At 39.6% G+C, this 22,281-nt stretch overlaps 1 protein-coding gene across 1 annotated transcript in view; it reads left to right on the top strand.

Annotated features, from left to right (window-relative positions):
• The window catches only part of VSTM4 (V-set and transmembrane domain containing 4), a 104,515-nt gene that overhangs the window by 57,796 nt on the left and 24,438 nt on the right, over window positions 1–22,281 (top strand). Inside the window, exons 5-7 of the mRNA XM_036735512.1 lie at window positions 12,427–12,460; window positions 19,493–19,599; window positions 21,316–21,377. Of these exons, the coding sequence (XP_036591407.1) occupies window positions 12,427–12,460; window positions 19,493–19,599; window positions 21,316–21,377 (203 nt within the window). The remainder of the gene's footprint in view (window positions 1–12,426; window positions 12,461–19,492; window positions 19,600–21,315; window positions 21,378–22,281) is intronic.

Raw genomic sequence — 22,281 nt, 5'->3', positions numbered from 1 at the left:
CTGGTGAATCTAGTGACCTCTCCTCAGCCCACTTTTTCCAATAAACAACTATTTAACAAGGAAAAAAAAGACAGCTGTAATCTTTCTACTAAGTCTTCTCTACTCCAGATTAAACATAGCCCATTCCTTTGTTTGATCCACTCATGGTGTGGCATTGAGGGCCTAGACATCCTGGACATCCCCCTTTTCCAATTTCCTTTATCAATCTTCTTCCTAAAATTAAATTGAACACAATATTCCAGATGTAATCTCATAAGGGCAGAGCCCAGAAGGACTACCATCTCTCTCATTCTATACCCAATGCTTTTCTTAATGGTGGATGTGTCACGTTAGTTTATAGGTACTATGTCTTGTTGAGTCCAGTTGAGACTGTACTTCACCATGACCCCCGCCATCACCCTTCCCTAGGTGCGATTCAGTCACTCCTCTCATACCTGCCATTTATGAAGTTGATTTTTGAACCCAACTCTGTGTGTCCAGTCATTTTTAGACACGTCTGACTCTTCGTGTCCATATTTGGAGTTTTCTTGGCAAAGAGACTGAAGTGGTTTGCTATTTCCTTCAGTTCATTTTCAGATGTGGAAACTAAGGCAAGCAGGTTGAAGTGACTTGCCCAGGATCACACAGCTAGTAAGTATCTGAGGACAGATTCGATCAAGAAGATGAGTCTTCCTGACTCCAGGCCCACTACTCTATTCAACGTACCACTTAGAACCCAACTATAGGACTTAACATTTTTATTACTTAAATTTTGTCTTATCCTTCCTCCTATTCTGTTGAGACCTTTGGATTCCATCATGTCAGGTATTCTCAGTTTTATGTAATCTGTAAACTTGACAAGCATACCATCCATGCCCTCACATTTAACTCACTGATAAAGCAATTAAATAACACCAAGTCAAGGAGAGATACCTAGGACGATTCTCTAGAAGCCCCCCTCCAAACACAATGAGTCCTTAATGACTGCTTTTGGGGTTCAGTCAGTCATCCAGTTTTGAATTCACCTAACTGCCATTCCCTCTAACCCACATCTCTTTCTTCTTCAGTAGAACAGTGTGAGACACTTTATAAAACATTTTGCTGAAATCTTGTGAAGCCATGTCTACCAAATCATTCTGGTCCACTAGCACCATAACACTATTTGTTTAAAAAGTAAGGTCAGTCTGGCACAAACTGTTCTGATAATGGATCACCACTTCCATTTCTGGATGTTAAGCTATCCCTTTAATAATACATTCTAGTAATATGCACTTCTCTCCCCTCCCCCAGAAAATTAGCACGTTTTCTTTTCTATAACATGCAGGACCTCTAAGATCTTTCAGAGATGACTGAAAATATGTCAGCAGTCATTTCCACTGGTTTTTGTAGTACCCTGGCAAATGTAATTCATCTTGGTTAGGTGATTTGAACTCCTCAAGGTGTTTTATTTCTATGCTTTCTCCCTGATCTTCCTGCCTATCAACTTTGGGCCTGATGTAGGGTACAGAGAGCAAGTCTCAGCACCAAGAAGACCTTGGTTCAAGTCCCCTATCTGACACTTTCAGAGTGTGTGACCCTGGGGAAGTCACTTATCCTCAGTGCTCTAGGAAGCTTTCTAAGACTATCAGTGTCAAAGAAGGTACTGACTTGCCTTGGTAGAGTGAATTTCATCATCTGAGAGTCTCCAATGTTGGTGCCATTGTAATAAGAATAGTTGACATTAATATAGTGCTCTAGGATTTCAAAATGCCTTATGACTATGACTTCATTTTATCCTCAAAACAATCCTATGATTTAGGTTCCAATATTATCCTAATTTTACAGATGAGGACACTGAAGCAGACAACAGTTATATGACTTGTCCAGGGTCACATGGCTAGAAAGTGTCTGAAGTTGGATTTGAGTGGAGGTCTTCCTGACTCCAAGTCCAGTACTCTGTGCACTGTGGCTGCCATAGGTCCAGTTTCTATCCCTATCCATTCTCCATTAGTCTTTGTTTTTGTTTTTCCTTTGCCTTAGCAGAAAAAATAGAAGCAAAACAAGAGTTGAGTAGTTCTTCCTTCTCTAAATCACTCACTATCATCTTCCCGTCCACTTGGAGCACCATTCTTTTCCTTTCTCTTTGATCTTCCTCTTTTCCCCAATAAGTTATTGTTCAATCGTTTCAATCATGTCTGAGTCTCCATGACCCCATTTAGGGTATTTTTGGAAAAAATACTGGAATGGTTTGCCATTTCCTTCTTCAGCTCATTTTTTACAGTTGTGGAAACTGAGGCAAACAGGGTTAAGCAACTTATTCAGGGTCACACAGCTAGTAAGTGTCTGAGGCCAGACTGGAACTCATAAAGATGACTCTTCCTGATTCCAGGCCCAGTGCTCTATTCACTATGCCACCTGGTTGTCCTTTCCACCAATATAGATGCCAGGAGTGGGGAATCTGCAGCCTTGAGACCACATGTGGCCCTCTAGGTCCTCAAGTGAAGTCCTTTGACTGAATCCAAACTTCACAGAACAAATCCCCTTAATAAAAGGATATGTTCTGTAAAATTTGGACTCAGTCGAAACACCACACCTAAAGACTAGAAGGCTAAGTGTGGCCTTGAAGCTGCAGGTTCCCCACCCAGGGTAAGATCATATTTTCCCTGCCGTTAGCATTTTGCACCACCTTTTGTCTATTCTCAGCCCGAGCACTCCCAATATTATTCTTGGTCTAACTCAAGGCCACATAGCTATGAAATAGTTGACACAGAACTCAAACCAAGGTTTCTACCTGCCCTCGTCCGGTTCCCACAGGATACCTGTGTGGGCACACAAGAACCTTTATGTGCGGGATGGGAGGAGAAAGGTGGGACACTTCTAGTTTTATTTGCAAAGCTCCATTAAGGTAAGGCTTCCATCTTATTATATTTCCCTTTGAGCCTAGCTGCTTCTATTTCTTCTCCTCTTCTTCCTCCTCCTCCTCCTCCTCCCCCTTCATAAAAATGTTAGAACGTGCATATTGGTGCTCTTTTCTCCTTATACATAAGTATAGGGGGAGGGATTGGACCTGTAATTTAATTCATATAAGACACTTTTGAATAAGAAAACTCCCTCTACCAATGAAAGGCTGCATTTTCTTCACCTTTTGGATTTAGAAAGGTGACTGCGACACTTAGAAGTTAAGTGACATGCTCAAGGTCACACAACCAATAAGTTAGAGGTGGATGTTGGACTTGGGTGATCCTGGTTCCAAGGCCAACTTTATCCATTATGCTACACTGCCTTCTTATGCATGTTTTGCTTCATTAAGGAAAATTTCCTTAAGCATGTACTGTGGACAAGGTACTATCTTGGGCGCAGGGCTACAAGAACAAAGGCAGAAATAATAACAATAAATTCCCCTTGACCTCATGAGACTTACAGCCTACTGGAGGATACAACATAATAGAAACACAAGATCATTTGAAGGAAGAGAGAAGAATAAGAGCTAAAGGGATTGGGAATGACTTCATGGAGGAGGCAACGCTTCAGCTGTGCTTTGAAAGAAGCTAAGGATTTTAAGGGATGAAAGTGAGGAGGGTATGTATTTCATGCTTGGGGGGAAGGTGAGCAGTTTGTGAGACCCCAGATGAAATGATGATTTTTCAAAAATCAATTAAACACCTACTATCTATGGATGCTGTGATAGGTGCTCAGGATACAAGAATGAAAATGGAGCACTGCCCGTCCTCAAGGAGTTTACTTTCTATCAAGAATACATACATATATATATATATATATATATATATATATATATATATATATATATATATATATATATATATATATATATGTCTTTATATATATATACACACATACACATGCTTGCTTATTGCTGTTTGTCCTTCATTCTTGAAGAAGACCATGACATCAGGTGATGCCATGACATGCAAGTGAATTGGATTTAAGCGAGGGAGGGCTGTACAAAGTCACCAGCCTCACTTCCTCCTTTGGAGCCATCTGGGTCCAGTGGCCAGATATGGATCAGGATGACTGGAGATGGCCCAAGATGCAGTGGGGGACCTTGGCCTTTTCAAGCTAAAGTCTTTGATAGCACTCAGTTTGACTGAGGCAGTGCCCATTCATTGATTAAGGCTTAATTAAAAATGAGGCAAAGAATGGCCTCTTTTAAAAAAAAATAGATTTGGGAGGGGAAGACCCTCAGGGTTTCTGGGGAAAACAGTAACATTTGTTACAGACACACACACACACACACACACACAAGTATATGCAAGATACATACACAGTATACACAAGATAATTTGGGAGGGAGAAGGCATAAGCATATGTGAGGTAGGGTGGATCAGAGAAGGCTTTGTGCAGAAGGTAGTCTTTGAGCTGAACTTGGAAGGAAACTAGCAATTCTAAGAGGCAGAGGTGAAGAGGGAGTGTCTTCTCTACAAGGAAGACAACACATGACAGGGAATAGAGAGAGAAGATGAAATGTCTTGTATGGGGAACAGCGAAAGGGAGCTTGTGGAACATTAAGTCAATTTAATTGAGTGCTAAAGAAATTTCAGAAACTATTGAATGAACCATGTGTGAATGTCCTTAAGGGTGGTCACAGTAGGAAGAAGAAATTCCTTTCAAAATCACATACGTGGTTGACCCACTTTATTCTTGCAGAACTAATTTAGCCCTAGAGGAAAAGCTGCAAATGGTAGTGGAAAGAGCATTGGATTTAAAGTCCTCCTTTTGAATCTCTGCTCTTGATGTTTACTAGTCGTGTGTCCAAAGTCAAGTCCTCTTACCTATGGGCCTCAGTTTCCTCATATATGATATGGGGGAATTGGATTCCCTTCAAGGTTCCTTCCAGTTTGAACACTCCATGACTTTGCTTTACTTCACACAACATTGGTGGTGTCAGCTGTGATCCAACTGTGTGGTCTATTTGTTACTCACGATGGTTTGAGTCAGAAAGAACTGGGCTGGGTGTAGAGATGATGCCAAGTTGAGTTTGCCACACTGCTGGTTTCAGGCTCTTGGCTTTTGATTCAGAAACTAAACAGATGTGAAAAGTTACTGATGGAACTCCTACCATGAGACTTTGGGGAGTCCTTTTTCCATATCCAGCTGTATTGTAAAGCCTTGGTGGTCAGCAGAGCAGCCACAGGATGCTAGTACTGCGGATTCCACTTTTCTTTTCTTTCCTTAAACACACACATTGGTCAACAGGATCCATCATTCTTTGGATCAGTGTGAGGAAAACCCTACTCTTGTGCTTGGTATTCTGTTCAAAAATCACTCAAGCAGAATTATATGAAACTTGATCAAGCAGATGTCATCTTTGCTACAAACACACAAAACCCTCTTGAGGTAAAAGGGCAGAGGGGATGGGGCAGGGGGAAGAGAAGGTTGAAGGGAATCATAATTTTTCCCTGAAGGGAAGTGTTGAATGAGAGGTAACATGGCCTAATGGGAAGAACAACAGATATCAAATCAGAGGAGCTGGGTTTGAATCTTCCCTTGACTGCTTACTATACCTGTGACTTTGGGTAAATCACTTTTGCCATTGTGGGCCTCAATTTCTTCATCTGTAAAATGGGTGTGTTGAACTGGGGGGGCCCTTGAATTCAATTCAGCAAACATTTACTAAATAGTTACTATGTCTTTGCTACCTCTGAGATCAAATACAAACCCCTCTGTTTGGCATCTAAAGCCCTGGTGCCAAACTTATTATATACTACTCTTTCTCCTATAGTCCACTGTCCACTCAAACTGGCCTTCTTCCTCTTCTTTACACAAGACCCACAATCTTCTGGCTCCTTACCTCCTTAGTACTGTGTGTCCCAATCCCTGGAAAACTTTCTTGTTCCCTGGGCTTCTACATGAGGTCTTTCCTGATCCTTTCTTTAGTAGCCAGTGCCACTCCCCCCACCATTGTTGTTGTTCGGCATGTCCAAGTCTTCATGACCCCATGGACCATAGCACACCAGGCCCTTCTGTCCTCCACTGTCTTCTGAAGTTGGTTCAATCTCATATTTGTTGCTTCCATGACACTATCTATCCATCTCACCCTGTGCCATTCCCTTCTCCTTTTGCCTTCAGTCCTTCCCAGCATCAGTCTTTTCTGATGAATCCTGTCTTCTGTGACCAAAGTATTTAAGCTTAAGCTTCATTATTTGTCTTTCCAATGCACAGTCAGAATTAATTTCTTTACGTATTGACTTATTTGAACTCTTTGTTATCCAAGGGACTCTCAGAAGTCTTCTCCAGCACCACAGTTTGAAAGCATATTCTATGATGCCCAGCTTTCTTTATAGCCAACTCTCGCAGCCATACATTTCTAACGGAAAAACCATAGCTTTGACTATCTGGATCTTTATCAGCAAGGTGATGTCTTTGCTTTTTAGTATGCTGGCCAGATATACCATAGTTTTCTTTCTAAGGAGCAAGCATCTTTTAATTTAGTGCCTGCAGTCACCATCTGCAATGATCTTTGAGCCTAAGAATTTCAAATCTGACAAGGCTTTCAGTTCTTCTCTCTCTATTTGCCAGGAAGTGATGGGACTAGATGTCATGATATTAGTTTTTTCAACATTAAGCTTCAAGCCAGATTTTGCATTCCCCTCTTTCTCATCAAGAGGTTTTTTGATTCTTCTTTCCTTTTTACCACCGGAGTGGTATTGTCTGCATATCTGAGATTGTTATTTCTCCCAGCAACCTTATATGTATTCTATATATTCTTGCATATGTACATGTCATCCTCTTTGATAGATGTAAGCTTCTAGAGTGGAGCGTACTTTGGTTTAGTCTTTGTGTTTTTAGTATTTAGCATAAATGCTGTCACCCATTCCTGGAATACACTCTTTCTTCACCTCCACTTTTTGGAACTGCTTGTTTCCTTCAAAGGAAACTCAAGGATGACCTTTTTCATGAAGCTTTTTCTGATCCCCCAGATGGTGGTACCTTCTCCCTCTCAAATTACCTTGTATCTACTATGTATATACTTATATATGTGTACATGTTGTCTTCCTGATAGAATGTAAACTCCTTGAGGGCAGAGACTGTTCCATTTCATCTCTGCACCCTTACCACCCTTCACAGCGCCAGCACATAGTAGGCATTTAATTGATTGGTGGGAATCAACTATGAAAAATGCTTGTTGATTGCCAAGTCTGGTGGTCAGTGTCAAGGATACAAGGACAAAGCCCAGAACTGTCATTTTCCTCCAGGAGTCACTTCAAGATGTCTTTTATCTCAAAACCAATGCTCCTTTGGCTGCAAATGCTCAAACCAAGAGGTTTCTGATAGTTCTGCCACGAAACTCACAAGGACTAGACCTGTGATATCTTTGCTCTTGGGATCTTCCAGTGCAAAATCTCCCTCTAGTAATGCAGATATGCACCTTCTCTGCAATTTACAGACTTAGGAAGTTGTTTAGCACTGAAAAATTAAGTGACTTGCCCAGGGTCATTTAACCAGTATATGCCTCAGGTAGGATTTGAAAATAAGTCTTGCTGATTTTTAAGGCTATCTTTCTATTCATTAGGCCTGGCTGTCTCTTTTCTATGATGACTTCCCATTCTTCTTGTTTAATTAACAAACCCAAAGGGCACTTTCCTTTCATGACTACTCTTGCTACCTGGACTATCTGGTCTATCTCTCAGAAGGTCAGCTTAGACATTGACTACCCTAGTTTTAGGTATGGGGCCAGGTCTCAGCAAGATTGGGAAGTCTTTGGAAATTTGTCTTTGACTACTCTGATTTATCTGTGTCCCCTTAGCTTGTGGTCCCTTCTCTTCTAACCCACCTGCCCACATGATGGTTTCTCCTGCCTTGCGGTTTCTCTTTCTTTTCCAATCAAAATCTGATCACAAGAAAGAACCAGATGTTAGTGAGCAGTAAGGTATAGTGGAAAGACTACTGGATTTGGAATTAGGGGACTAGTTTGAATCCCTGTTCTTCCACTAACTATCTGTGTAAAGCTGTGTCACCTTGGACAAATCACTTGGTACCGATGAGCTTTATTTTCTTCATCTGTTAAAGAAAAAAAAAAGGAGGTTGGGTGTTTGGACTAATTGACCTCTAAGGTACTGTCTAGCGCTAAATCTATGGACCCATAAGAAAATAAAATAAAATTAATGTGTTTTTTTCTTCCAAGAGTATTTGCATTTTAATCACAATTTCGGATTATAGACTAAAAGGCTTTATTAAAAGTATCCTTGACATCATTTAATAAATGGAGAGAAAAAATATGTGTGTATATATATATAGATATATATGTATATATGTATGTATCTTTATATGTGTGTATATATGTGTATATATATATATACACATACATATGTACATATATATGTATATGTATATAGCAGGGGTGGGCAGAGGGAGAGGTCAAGGAGGCCTTCTTAATCCTCCTGAATTTCTACCACTGTGCAACATTTATTTTATTATGTCTCCACAAGACTTGGGGTGCTGTTGATTGGCTCCATCTAATCTCTCATATCCAATAAAAGCACAATATTTCACGGAGATATCCGTTTCACTTCTCTAGAGCAATGGTAGTCAAACACTCCAGTTATATGTTAGTTCTGGAAGAGACCTCAGAGATCTTGTCAACATAGGAATCTGATGTGGAAGAAGTGAGGCTAAATGGTTTTCCCCTGACAGACTTGCTAGCCATCTTAAATTTACAAGGACCCTCTGGGAATCTCCCCCAACCACTCATCTCCCTGGTCTATAGATTAATTTCTTGGGATGGCAGGGAGTGGCTATGTGTGTTCATTCTGCCACCTTGTGGCCATTCCCAGAAGATGTGCCTTCCTCTTCCTCTTTTGGTCCCTCCCCCTATATACCCAGTGTCTCAGATAACTTTTTACTCCTCATACTTATCCAAGCTTCAAAAACCTCCTAGACACTATACCAAGATAAGATAGAAATGGGTACATGACTTAGACATAAGGGATGATACCATATGCAAATTAGGAGAGCAAGGACTAGTTTACCCATGGAGAAGGGAAGTATTTATGACCAAACAAGAGATATAAAACATTTGGAATTGCAAAATGGATAATTTTGATTACATTAAATTAAAAAGGTTTTATGCAAACAAAACCAATGCAAGCAAGATTAAAAGGAAAGCAGAAAGCTGGGAAACAATTTTTAAAAGCCAGTGTTTCTGATAAAGGCCTCATTTCTAAAATATACAGAGAACTGAGTCTAATTTATAAGAATACAAATCATTGCCCAATTAATAAATAGTCAAAAGATATGAACAGGCAGTTTTCAGATGAAGAAATTAAAGTTATCTATAGTCATATGGAAAAAATTCTCTAAATCAGTATTGATTAGAGCAATGCAAATTAAAACAACTCTGAGGTACCACCTCATACCTATCAGATTGGCTAACATGACAGAAAAGGAAAATGATAAATATTGGAGAAGATATGGGGAAAAATGGAACAGTAATACATTGTTGGTAGAGTTGTGAACTTATCCAACCTTTCTAGAGAGTAGTTTGGAACTATGTCCAAAGGGCTATAAAACTGTGCCTACATTTAATCCAGCAACACCATTGCTAAGTCTGTATCCCAAAGAGATCACAATAAAGGGAGAAGGACCCACATGTACAAAAATATTTATAGCAGTTCTTTTTGTGGTGGCAAAGAGTTGGAAATTGAGGGGATGCCCATTAATAGGGGAATGGCTGAACAAATTGTTGAATATGAATGTAATGGAATACTATTGTGCTATAAGAAATGATGAGCAGGCAGATTTCAGCAAAACCTGGAAAGACTCTCATGAACTGATGTAGAGTGAAATGAAAAGAACCAGGAGAACATTGCACACAGCAACAGTAACATTGTGCAATGATTAACTATGATAGATTTAGCTCTTTTCAGCAACAACACTGATTAAAGACAATTCCAAAAAACTCATGATGGAAAATGCTACCCACATCCAGAGAAAAGAACTATTGAATCTGAATGCAGATCAAAGCATGCTATTTTCACTTTTGTTGGGCTTTTTGTTTTTTTCTTTCTTGTGATTTTTCCCTTTTGTTCTGATTCTTCTTTCACAACATGACTAATGTGGAAATATGTTTAGCATGATTGTACATGTATAACCTGTATCAGATTGCTTGCTTTCTTGAGGAAGGAGGGGAAGAGAGGGAGAGAGCAAAATTTGGAGCCCAAATTTTTACAAAAATGAATGGTGAAAATTATCTTTACATGTAATTGGAAAAAAATAAAATACTATTAAGGAAAAAAAAAACCCTCCTAGAATGGAAGTTCCTCTAAATTAGCAATCCTATTCACAGGGTTCCTTTTAATCAAATCAGCCAGTTAATAGAGTCAAATCATTTCCTAAAGGGATTTTTTAAAAAGCAGAATTCACAGTACTATAGAAAAAATTAAACTTATAGAACATTTGAAATTCTTAAAGTATGTGTCATCCACAGTTATGAGTCAGAAATGCATAGAGGTAAATCACAACCATCTTCAGATTGTGAATTTTCCCTCTTTAAGGAGAATTTTCTTGGCTTATTTCCTCCTTTCTTAGTTTTGACCTCAGCTGTTGATCTCATATATAAAATTATAGTCTTAAAAATTGTTTCCTTTGTCAAACATTCAGACCATTTCTACCTGTTAAAAACAACCACGTACAGAACACTGCATTTGATAGTGAGAATATTTCCAAGGAGGTTAGATGCTGAGATTCACTCTTGTAGATTTTCCTACTTATATTCTAGAATGGATTTAAAAAAAACTACCTGGAAATAGAAAGGGAATAATGCCTAGAAAAAGAAGCAGTGATCATTAGAAGCCAACATTGGTTCACTAAGAACAAGTCATGCCAGACTTAGCCTAATTTTCTTTTGGACAAAGCTACTAAATGGGCAGATCAAGGGTAAGAGTTTGAGAGCTGAAAGGGATCTCAGAGGTCACCTTGTCAAGCCCCTTTATTTACAGATGAGAAAACTGATGGTCAGAGAAATTAAATGACTTACCAAAAGTCAACAAAAAGTAAAAACAACAGACCTGGGATCTGGCACCTGCTCCTCTCGCTTAAGATTCTTCAGTTTTTCCATTGTTCCATACTACAGGATACCATAGATAAAATCTATTTGTACTCTCACAAGGAATTTGCCAATGTTTCTATTTATGTCCTGGTAGAAAAAAACAAAGAAATATTGACAAAATGATAGCGTAGTAAGGTTTAACATAACTAGTTAAAGAACCATACCTGAAGAGAACTGGGTAATGGATTGATTTCAATTGGAAGGAAAGTCTGCTATCTCACATTTTGTTTCTCCACTTAGGTAACATGCTTATCAATTCTGTGAGAGTCCTGTTGGTGAGACAGAGAAAATTCACAGGATTAGTATTCAGAAAGACCTTGACAGGCTAAAATGATAGCCCAAGTCTTAAAAGATGAACTTACATAGAGATAAATGATAGGATCATAGGATTTATAGATGGAAAAAAGACCTAGTGATCATTTAGAACAGGAGTTCTTAACCTGTATTGTGTTATGGACCCTTTTGGCAATCCTGTAAAGCATGTGGACCTCTTCTCAGGATAATTTTTTCAAATGCATAGAATACAATTCACAGCATTCCAAAGGAAACCAATGATAGTTAAATACAGTTATGTTATCAGGAAGACTCATCTTCCTGAGTTCAGATCTGGTCTCAGACACCTATTAGCTGTGTGACCCTGGGCAAGTCACTTAATCCTGTTTGCCTTAGTTTCCTCATCTGTACAAATGAGCTAGAGAAAGAAATGGCAAACCACTCCAGTATTTTTGCCAATGAAACCCCAAATGAGGTCATAAAGAGTTGGAAATGACTGAAAAACACTAGATATCATTTTTTAAGTTCATAGACACCAGGTTAAGAACCTTTGATTTAATGCAACCCTCCTATCTTATAGATGATGTGACTGAGGCCCAGTGTTAATAAGTAATTTAAAGTGTTAGAGAGTCTCTTAGGAGTCAGCATATTCTCAAACAGTAGCATGGACAGGATACATGCTTTAAGGCTGTATTCTGTGTGGTAGAACTTTTTGATAACTGATGCTCCACTTATGGAAGAGGGTGATATTACAATGCATAATATGGCAGCTGAGTTCCATTTAGGTCATAATTTTTCTTATGTGACAATTCCTGTTGACACAATTGGTCCTTGGAGTTTGGGTGGATTTCTTTGACCCTTATGCTGACTTGAGTTTCAACATCACAATTCTGTTGGTTTTAAGGAATTGTTGCTAGATCTCCACCTTACATTCCCAGTATGCCACAGGTAAGCACAAGACGGGCCCTGTAGGATCCCATAACTAGTGACTGTCTAGTGGTAATGATACAAGCAGCTTCCCCGAGCCCCAGAATCTCCAATAACTCCTAAAATGCTAACTCCTAAAATGCTTAGTTATGAAATAGCATTTATTTACAGTCTTCTGTTTTGTTTTGTTTTTCCTTTTACAGTGAAACATTATTTGGTGAAATGCCCCCAGAACAGGTAGGACTGTTTTCTTCCTATTTCCAACCCGGGAACCTAGAATCATTTTACTTTCCTTTGCTATTAAAACAAAATTGGATATACTCATATCTTTGCCTAAGAGACCTGCATATTATTCTCATGATGTTCTAAGCATGTACCCAGAAACATATGCCCTGCAAACATATTGGCTCTCAGCTTCTAATTCTTTGGGTTATCCTCTCCAAATGCAGTGTGGTGTTTATTGTGTCTCATTGGCTTTAGATAGCCTGGCCTATGTCCTGCCTTCTTTCCCTATCCTCATTAAAACCTCCCTGTCCTGTGTTCTGTTCCCTGGGTATTATGCCTTCTGCAATATGATAGTAGCTTTTATTGGATTAATCAAATAATCTAATCTTTGCTAATATGCTAGTCATCCAAGGGACTTTATATATATATGTGTGTGTGTGTGCGTGTGTGCGTTAGGCTATGTGTGCGTATGATATACATATGTATATATGTAGTGTATATATGTATATACATGTGTGTATATACATACATACATACATATATACATATACATATATATGTATAGATATAGAAGTAGGGGAGAACTCAAAGAATAAAGATTCTAAGAGAAAGGCAATGTACAAGTAGGGGGCAAAAGTTGTCCCATTTGGAGGGTCACAAATAACCCTTGGTATGAAGGGATTTCATTTCACTGAGTGGAGTGGAAGACAGACTGAAAATGGGACTGGAAATAGTAGACATGCTCTATGGGGACTCCTCAGAATACTATAACCTCACTACTCAAAGTTCCAGCAAAGAAGACTTCTATGGGAATCTATGTGTTATCTGAGAATCAAATCTCTTGGTTTTGCTTTACCATCACATAGGATGATGTTTCTAGGGATCCCCTCCATGATGGCATCATTCTTCCCCATAGGAAAGTGCTCTATTCCTACAATGAGGCTTACCTCTAGCTTCCCAAGAATAACAGCTTGAGTGCCACCCCCTGCATGAGACCTTTCCTGGTGCCCTAGACATAAGCACCCTTTTCCTTTTGAAATATCCATGTATGCACTTTGGATTTACTTGATTGTGTGCATGTTTCATTCCCTTAGTACAACACACCCCTTCATAAAATGTAAACTCCTCAAGGGTAGTGTCTGTCATTTTTCCTTTTGTTGCCCTACTGTCTAACATAACGCAATGCTAGGCTGCTAAATTGAACTGATTTGACCTCTCCTACCAAACAATGCATAAGAACCTTTTACCTAATCCTTTCAGACATTTCCAAGTCTTGATGTTAATCACCAAGCAGAGAGCCAGAAGTGATGAGCTTCTAATAGGAGCATCCTTCTTTGCTAGATCCCACCCATGAAGAGCAGTTTGTGATGAGGAGTGGTAAAATGAGAAACAAGGTGAAAAAATTTCAAAAACACTACAGAGGAGACTGCAATAATATCACAGAAGTGTTGAGAGACTGGGTTACTGAGTATAAGCACAATTTCTGAATGGATCTTATTATTTCTTCAAAGAAACTCTGCCACTTCTGTGGATGCAAGATATCCACAGTAATATGAGCTTTCCTTTCTGAAGGTCAAGTGAAAGACAGGTGATGGGAGAGGCAGAAGATTTATGGATAAAGGCTTTAAAAGTGGACCAGAAAGACGAAATTGAAAAAGTCTGACTGTATTTTCTGCCTACTATTTTCAATATGATTTAGATAAGAGCATGTTAAGGATGTAGGAAATATTGAAAGGACTTTTTCCCCTCTGAAATGATCATGTCAAGTATGGCTGACATTATCCCAGCACACCAAGGGCATGAGAGCAATGAAGATTTGAGGTTGCTGAATAGTTTGCTTCTAATCACAGAGCATAATATAGAATCAAGAAATCTCTTGTCTCTCCTTAGGGCTTTAGACTGCTTTGTTTCCTCACTAAAACAGAAAGGTGAGAGGAATATTACTGACCACCATCAGTAGTAACCCAAATGAATTGTGGTTAGAGAAGAAAAAAAAGGAATGATTTGGAAAAAAAAATCAAAATATCAAAAAAGCAGAAAGCTAGATATAAATTCTATATATATGTGTGTATATATATGATATATATAGATATATAGATATAGATATATACATGTGTCCATTTGGTTTCATGAAATCATCACTATCAAAGTCATTCTCCTCCTCCTCAAAGAATTACTAACTTCTGGTATGGATCTGTGATTTCATTGGGAGCTCACATTGCAGACACTTCTACCACAGAAAATCAGCAGCCATCCTGTAATTTATAGGTCTAGAGAGTTGTGTGGGACATTGAGTGATTAAGTGACTTGCTTAGGGTCACACACAGTCCATAAGCAGTTTAGGATTGGGACTCGAACCTGTGTCTAGCTCTCTCGGTGCCATACGATGGGGACTCAAGAAATGATAACAGTTCATATTAGCTCATAATTCTATAGCACTCTAAGGCTTAGAAAGCACTTTCCTCACAATGACCCTGTGATGTCAGAAGTACAAGTGTTCTCCCCATTTTACGGATGAGGAAACTGAGATCCAGGGTCACTGGATTACCTGAAGTTACAGAACTCAAGTCTCCTGACTCCAAATCCAGCCCTTTTTTCATTGCACTGGTTAAACTCAGTGTGGTCTAGTCTCATAGATTTCCTATACTCTCATATGCTCATATTCAGAGGATTGGTGATTTTGTCATCCTATGGAACTTTAGGTATGATCAATCCTTCCAACAACAGATTAGAGTCCATCTAAGACCTGGTAGTTAAATCCAAGGGAGTTGCCCAAGGTAGAGAGAGGCTAAGAGATGTGCCTATGGTCACCCAGACATTAAGTAGGAGACCAGACTTGGACCTGGTGTTTCTGACACCATGCTGCCTCTTATATGCCATTTAAAGAATGTTATTGTGCAAAATACTGAGGCTGTCAAAGTCTAAATTGTTATTTTTAGGGAAATATTTTTTAAATCTGAAAGCGTCATAGAAATGGGAGTCATCGTCATCATCATCATCATGGCTGTTTTTATAGATATCATTTGAGAATCTGGAAGTCAAACCAGTTTTTGTTGGGGTGGGGGACAATTCATTCTTCCCCATTTCCACAGCACACTAGGGTCTGTAGGGTAAGGATGTTAATTCAGAGTGTGAAGAAACAGGGCACAACACAATTGACATCTTTTTGGGATGGAAAGTGGTCAGCATTTGGAAGGTTTTTGTCCACCACACAAATGCGAGCCCCCTGGATGTGGAGTGTGTTGGCATTTCCCCAGCCCAGAGAAGAGAAAGATCAGGCAATGAGGTTTAAAAATAAGTTACCCACAAATAGCAGTTCTCTCCAGCTAACCAAGCATCCTCATTTTCAGGGAGTTTCCATCCATGCATGTTTTCCCAACTTCCTCCCTTTTTTTGGCTCCAGAGAAGCTTGTTCTTTCCTGTCAGAGATACAATGCTACACTGTTCGGCCCTAAGATAATACCTTCACTTCCCTTTTATTGGAAACCCAAGACACAAAGACGTGCTGTTTGTCAGCCAAGTGTGCTCACAAGTATTGTTGTTTGAATGGAGGAACTAAGATGCACTGAGGATAATGATTTGAATTGTGTGCCTGTGTGATGTTCAGTTGTGCACATGGTGGCCTAAGAATGGAAGCAGAACCCCAAAATCAAAACTCACTGGAGCTCTATGGTTGGAGAATCATAGCTCAATCTGGTTAAAGCCAGAAGGGATCTTAGGCATCTTCTAGTCCAGTGCTCCCATTTTACAGATGAGAATCTCTTAGGATCATAGATCTGGAGCTGGAAAAGGCCTTAGAGATCATCTAGTTCAACCCTCTCATTTACAGATGAAGCAACTTAAACCCACAGTGGGTAGGAAACTTCCCTGTAGGTCTGCAAACTTCCCTCTCCTCCTCTTTCTTCCCTCTCGCTCTTTCTTTCTCCTTTCCCCTCTCCTCCTCTCTTCTCCTCTCCTCTCCTCTCCTCCCTGTTCATCTCCTTAGTGCTTCTCTCCTCTCCTCTCCTTTGTTAGTGCTCCTCTCCTCTCCTCTCCTTTCTTCTTCTCTTCTCTTCCTCTTCTCTTCCTGTGGTGTAATGCAACCCAATGGCATAATATTCATTTGCAGAACACTTAGCACAGTGCCTGGTATAGTTAGAGATATATAAATACTTATTCTCTTCTCTCCCCTTCCCTTCTTTTCACAAGAAATACAGAATTAACACTTCAAATCAATTCAACAAGCATAATTAAGTACCTACTATGTGCCAGTCACTGTGCTGCATACTACGAATACCAAGACAGAAACAAATCAATTCCAATCCTGAAGTAGCTTACATTTTACTGGAGAGATAGACCATACACAGAAGTAAATACAAAACATATACTAATTTGGGGCAGGGGAGAGAATGGAAAGGAGCTAGGGATTCCAAGAGACATGTGAGAAGAGAGATAATTCCAGACATGAGGCACAGCCCATGCAAAGGTGCAGAGATGGGATATTATGAATGGAAAAGAGCAAATAGGCCAGTTTGACTAGAATTTGGAGGGTGTAATCAACGACAAATATAGTCATCTGATTCATTCAGAGTCCTGTGCTTGACAGGATACTGTTTACATAAAATTATGTTCAGTAAATGTTTATTGAATAAATAAACAGTGTTACAGAACATTTGCTTGGCTGTGTATTTAAGCCCAACTGATAATGCTTACTTAGTGCTGCTCATGCCAAATTTCCTAACACCAATCAAATCTAGGAACTGATGACACTTTTCCCCCCTACGCTGTTTTCCTTCTTCATTAAATTTGATCCAGAACAGTAATAATCAGGCCTCAATACTATAACGACCTGTAATTTGGTATGTGTGGGTACTCCTTCCACCATGTTGCAAGCCCTCTCTGATTTAACAACTGGTCTTTGAAAGTTACTTCATCCAAATAATTCACCACTCTGCAGTAAACCTGGGTAAGAATCTCTCTGAACCTTGGCTAGGCCATTCCTAGGTTAACAGAAATGTAATCTGTCTCTGGGCCCATGCGCAAAGCCTTTGCACTGCTTGCACTCCACAGGCAGAGCTTTTAAGCAGCCAAGGGCACCTCTAAGTCTAATAGGTTTTGGACCTATGGGTTTGGAATTAGGTATCAGAGTAGAACTTTAGTGGAATTGTATCTTAGAATCAGTAATAGCAATGCTAACACTAACAAATAAATAATTAATGGATAGCTCTCCAGCTTAAAAGGTGCTTCACTGACTTTATTCTACTGGACACATCAACCCTGTGAAAGAAAGAGTGCCAGGATTGTTATTCCCAGCTTTTGGAAGAGGAAGCAGACTCAGAGAGCTTAGGCACTTTGCCCAAAGTCACAAAGCTGTTCAGTGCTTGATCTAAGGCATGAATAAGATCATAGAGCTACAAAGGCTCTCAGAGGCCATCTAGACCACTCCTGTCTTTTTACACATGAAGAAACCAAGTCCCTAGGGAGGTTAATTGGCTGGCTGAAAATCACACAAGTAAAAATCATTAGAGGGACAATTTGAACTCAGGTCCTCTTATTCCAGAGCCAGTTTTTATATTAGAGTGTTGGATTTAGTTAATGGTGAATGCCTTCGGACTATTGAGGAATAAAGTGACATCAAAAGCTAACTTGGCCAAGTAATTACGTTTATCACTTCATTTTCTTTTGTCACTCTCTCATTCACTTATCTCTTTGGGCCCCCATTCTTCACTCTCTGTGCCTGATCACGGTGTTCAGTGAACCAAAGGGCCCTGTCCTGGCTGTGCTGCGGTCCACCTGGCTCATTTTCCTCTCCTCTAAAATGGAGAAATGATAATAGCTGTGCTATCTGTTTGACAGGGTTGCTGTGAGGATCTAATAGGATGTTTGTGTCTTTGCGAAGCATTCTGCAGATCTAAGCACTTTTAAAAACAGTTTCCTTGAAGACACATAGTCAAGATCGTTATTATACCTTATAAAAAAACATGAAGCAAACAGATGGTGGGACATGAGAGGTGGGATAGGAGGCAAAACAATGACTCTGCATTTCATTGGGAGTAACAATGGACATACCCAAAGTTGAGAATGATACTAACCTGCCTTGGAGGTAGTTGCGGAATAACTGGGATCCCTAGTTCATCAGCACAAATAGGCATAAGTCATACTGCTGGGAAAACAGGTGTAGATATGGGGTCTGCTGGCCTGCTCTCTCTTTGTCTGTCTCTTTCTCTCCTCTCTCCTCCTTTCTCTCTCTTCTGTCTGTCTCCCTATCTCTGTCTCTTTCTCTCTTCTTTTTCTCTCTCTTCCTCCTTTCTCTCTTTTTGTTGTCTCCTTTGTCTGTTTCTTTGTCTCTTGCTCTCCCTTCAGTTTCTCCCTTCTTTCTTTCTTTCCCTCCTTCCTCTCTCTCCTTCCTTTTCCCTTCTTTCTTCCATTCCTCTCTCAACTCTCCTCTTTTTCTTTCTCTCTCTTCTTTCTTTATCCCTGTATGTGTTCTTATCTTTTTCTCTCTCTCCTCTTTCTTCCTTCTTTCTCCTCTTTCTTTCTTTATCTTCTTTCTCTCTTGCCTTTCTATCTCTCCTCCATCTTTTTGTCCATCCCTATTTCTTTGTCTTTTCTCTCTCCCCCTCTGTCTTTCCCTACTCTTTCTCTATCCTTCCTTTCTCTCCTTCCTCTCTCTCTTTCTTTTGACTCTCTCCCTCCTTCCTCTCTCTCTCCTCTTTATCTCTGTCAACTCTGTTCCTTTATCTTTTTTACCTCTCCTCTCTCTCCCTTCTTTTTCTCCCTCCCCTTTCTTCTTCTGCTCTCTTCCTTCTTTCTCTCTCTTCTCTGTCTCTGTCTTTTTCTCTCCTCTTTCCCCCCATTTCTATATTCCTCCTTTTTCTCTTTCCACTCTTACTTTTCTTCGACTCTCCCCTCTCTCTCCCTCCTGTCTCTCTGTCCTCTCTATGTCCCTATCTGTCTCTGTTTCTTTTTCAGTCTCCTCTGCCTCCCAGTCAGTTTGTCTCTTTCTATGCTTCCCATTCCTGCCTGGCTGCTCAGGAACTTCATAAGGAGTCTTTCTCTTCACAGCTCTGGGGAGACAGTCACCAGTGTGACAAGCTTGTCGCCTCTCCAACCAAAAAAGACCAAGAAGAGGAAAGAGAAGCCTGACGTCCCTCCTGCAGTTCCTGCCAAAGGTACTGAAAGGGACATGAATCTTCACAAACTCAAAGCCAAAAAGCCCTGAAAATTTGTCTGGAATTTTTCCTGTGAGCACATAGTAAGCACTAATAGATGTTTTTTGAATTGGCTTGAAAGAAGGAATAGAAAGCTGTAGATTGAAGATCTATAGTGAATATGCCAATATAGCAATCATAATCATAATAGGAGCCGAAGTCCTTAATGTTTGCAAAGGGCATATATATACATACCTCATTTGAGCCTTAGGATAGCCCTGTGGGGGTGGGTACTAGAGACATTAAGGAACCAATTTTATAAATATGGAAACTTATGGAAGTTCATGGTTGCATAATACTTGTAATTATACCCATGGTTATATAATTCTTGTGAAGGACATACAATTTCATGAGGGTGGAAACTCCCTCCTCCTGTGTACATCATAACTTGTCTCTAACTGATAGTCTTGGAGAGTTATCCTTGGCTCAGAAAGTTTAAGTCACTTGCCCATGGTCACATAGCTGCTAAGTTCCAGAAGAAGGATTTGAACCCAGACCTTCTAGAACTCTATCCACTATACTATATTGGGACAAGACACGTGGGTTTTATGTTTGGTTTTGAACCTGATTCGTTTGTGATAATGGGCAATTTGACTTAATTTCTACGAACCCAGGTTTTCTTATCTTTAAAATTAAATTAAAATTTAAAAAATTAATAATTTAAATAACAAAAAAATTTAAACATTTTACAAAATTAAAAGGAATTAGAACCAACATAGCCTAATACACAGAAGGCTGGCCTTGGAGTTAGAAAGACCTGGGCTCAAATCCTACCTGATGCCCTTCCTAGCTCTATGACCCTGGGCAAGTCACTTAATTTCTCTGTGTTTCAGTTTCCTCGTATTTAAAATGAGGCAGTTCAACTAGATGACCTCTAAGTGCCTTTTTATCCCTAAATCTGTGCTTCTGTGATTCTCTGACATTTCGGAGGCCAAGATAACTCTCTAAGACAGATGCATTGCTGACATGCATCAGGAAAGGGACTTTCCACATTGGAAGCTCCCTAAATTGGTAAAATCGCAAGTCTGACTAAAAAGGAAAATGAGATAATATCCCCTATGTTCTCCAGAGGGTGGCCATGAAAATCAATTATGATAATGTATGTGAACGTATTTTGAAAAGTTTAAAGTTCTATGTTTTATTAAAGTTATTAGTTAAAGTTATTAGTATTGCTTCCTCCAGCATGCTCTGGGGAAAGACCAGTACTATAATTTATTAAAAGTGAAGAAATAGATAGACAAATGTATTCTGGGTTAATTCCAGAGGTAATACTTTGGCTCTCTCTAGTTCTAACAGTTGTTAAACCAGAAGATGCTCATTTTCCAGATATCATCTTTGTGAGAAAGGGAAATTCCAGAAAGAGCTACAAAGGAACATTGTCCTACAGTGGGATCATCTTTGCTCTTACCCTATTTATTGGATATGCTCAGTACGGAGGGAGCTTCCATATTGAATTTGGAAGTCAGGAAGATGGTGTGTCCTGTACCTTTTAAGAAAATAAAACCACCCGAGATGGTGGATTGGGGTGTGAGATGGCTTGATGAAGAGGCCTGTTTGTTCCTATGAATATTTGACCAGGCGGAGGAAAGGAGGGCATGGTCTGGAATGATAACTGCATGTGTTTTCTCCATCTCCTAAGTGGGACTGGCAGACTAATTTGTCTGTTTGTTTCCTTAGCTCCAATAGCTAATGCTTTCCACAAACCAAAGTTGCTGAAACCACAAAGAAAAGTTATTCTGGTGAGTACCTTTGCTTCTCATTTTTTATTTTTCATCTCAAGTTCTCAGTGTTTTTAAGAAGTGAATGGTGTCTTTATCAACTTAGAAATATTAACACGACAGCAGTCAGTCCTTTCTATCATTACTCTTCCAGGAAAATGGCTCCTTCAGATTTTGATATGATCCTTATCCCATTGCCTCGGGTCTGTGGGTTGTACCACCTGTGCCACATCCAGGTGGGATTCTTTCTGGCATAGGGCTTGAACTCTGACCCTGAATCTAGCTCTCTATTCACACGTAGTACTGTGTCTGTCTCTTTTTCTCTCTATCTCCCTGTGCTTTTGTCTGTCTCCACCTAGGGTGAAGCAAACTCTGACCTCTTTGAAAGTATGAAATATTAAAAATATAATTTTGCCAGCTTCCCTACTACTCAAGGTCTATACCAAAAAAATACATATTCAGAAATAATAGTCCTAGTTTCAAGTATATTTGCTAAACCTTGAACAGATTTACCTCTCTTTAAGTAAACTCAATGTATGGAAATATTTACACAGAAGGTAGATCAGAAGATCCCAGATGATTAATTGTTGTGAAAAATAAATTCTTATCTGGGCATAGTGGTGCTAATCCCAGATAGCAGGGAGGCTGAGACTAGAGGATCTCTTGAGCTCAGGAGTTCTGAGATACAGTTGATGAGGGTGATCAAATATCCAAACTAAACATAGTACTAATAGAGTGAACTTCTGGGAGCAGCAGGCTTCCCAGTTGCCTAAGGAGGGATGAACCAGCCTAAGCTGAAAATAGAGAAGGAAAAAGTTTCCATGGTGAAGAGTAGTGGGATAAGTCCTGAGTATCCCCTACATTTTTTAGCATCGATGAGATGGGGAGACACAGTCTTAAAAAAAAGAATTTTTTATTTAACAAA

This window comes from Trichosurus vulpecula, chromosome 8, assembly GCF_011100635.1.
Source record: "Trichosurus vulpecula isolate mTriVul1 chromosome 8, mTriVul1.pri, whole genome shotgun sequence".
NCBI lineage: Eukaryota > Metazoa > Chordata > Mammalia > Diprotodontia > Phalangeridae > Trichosurus > Trichosurus vulpecula.
Note: the sequence above shows the minus strand (reverse complement) of the source record. Positions and strands in the feature narration are given on the sequence as shown.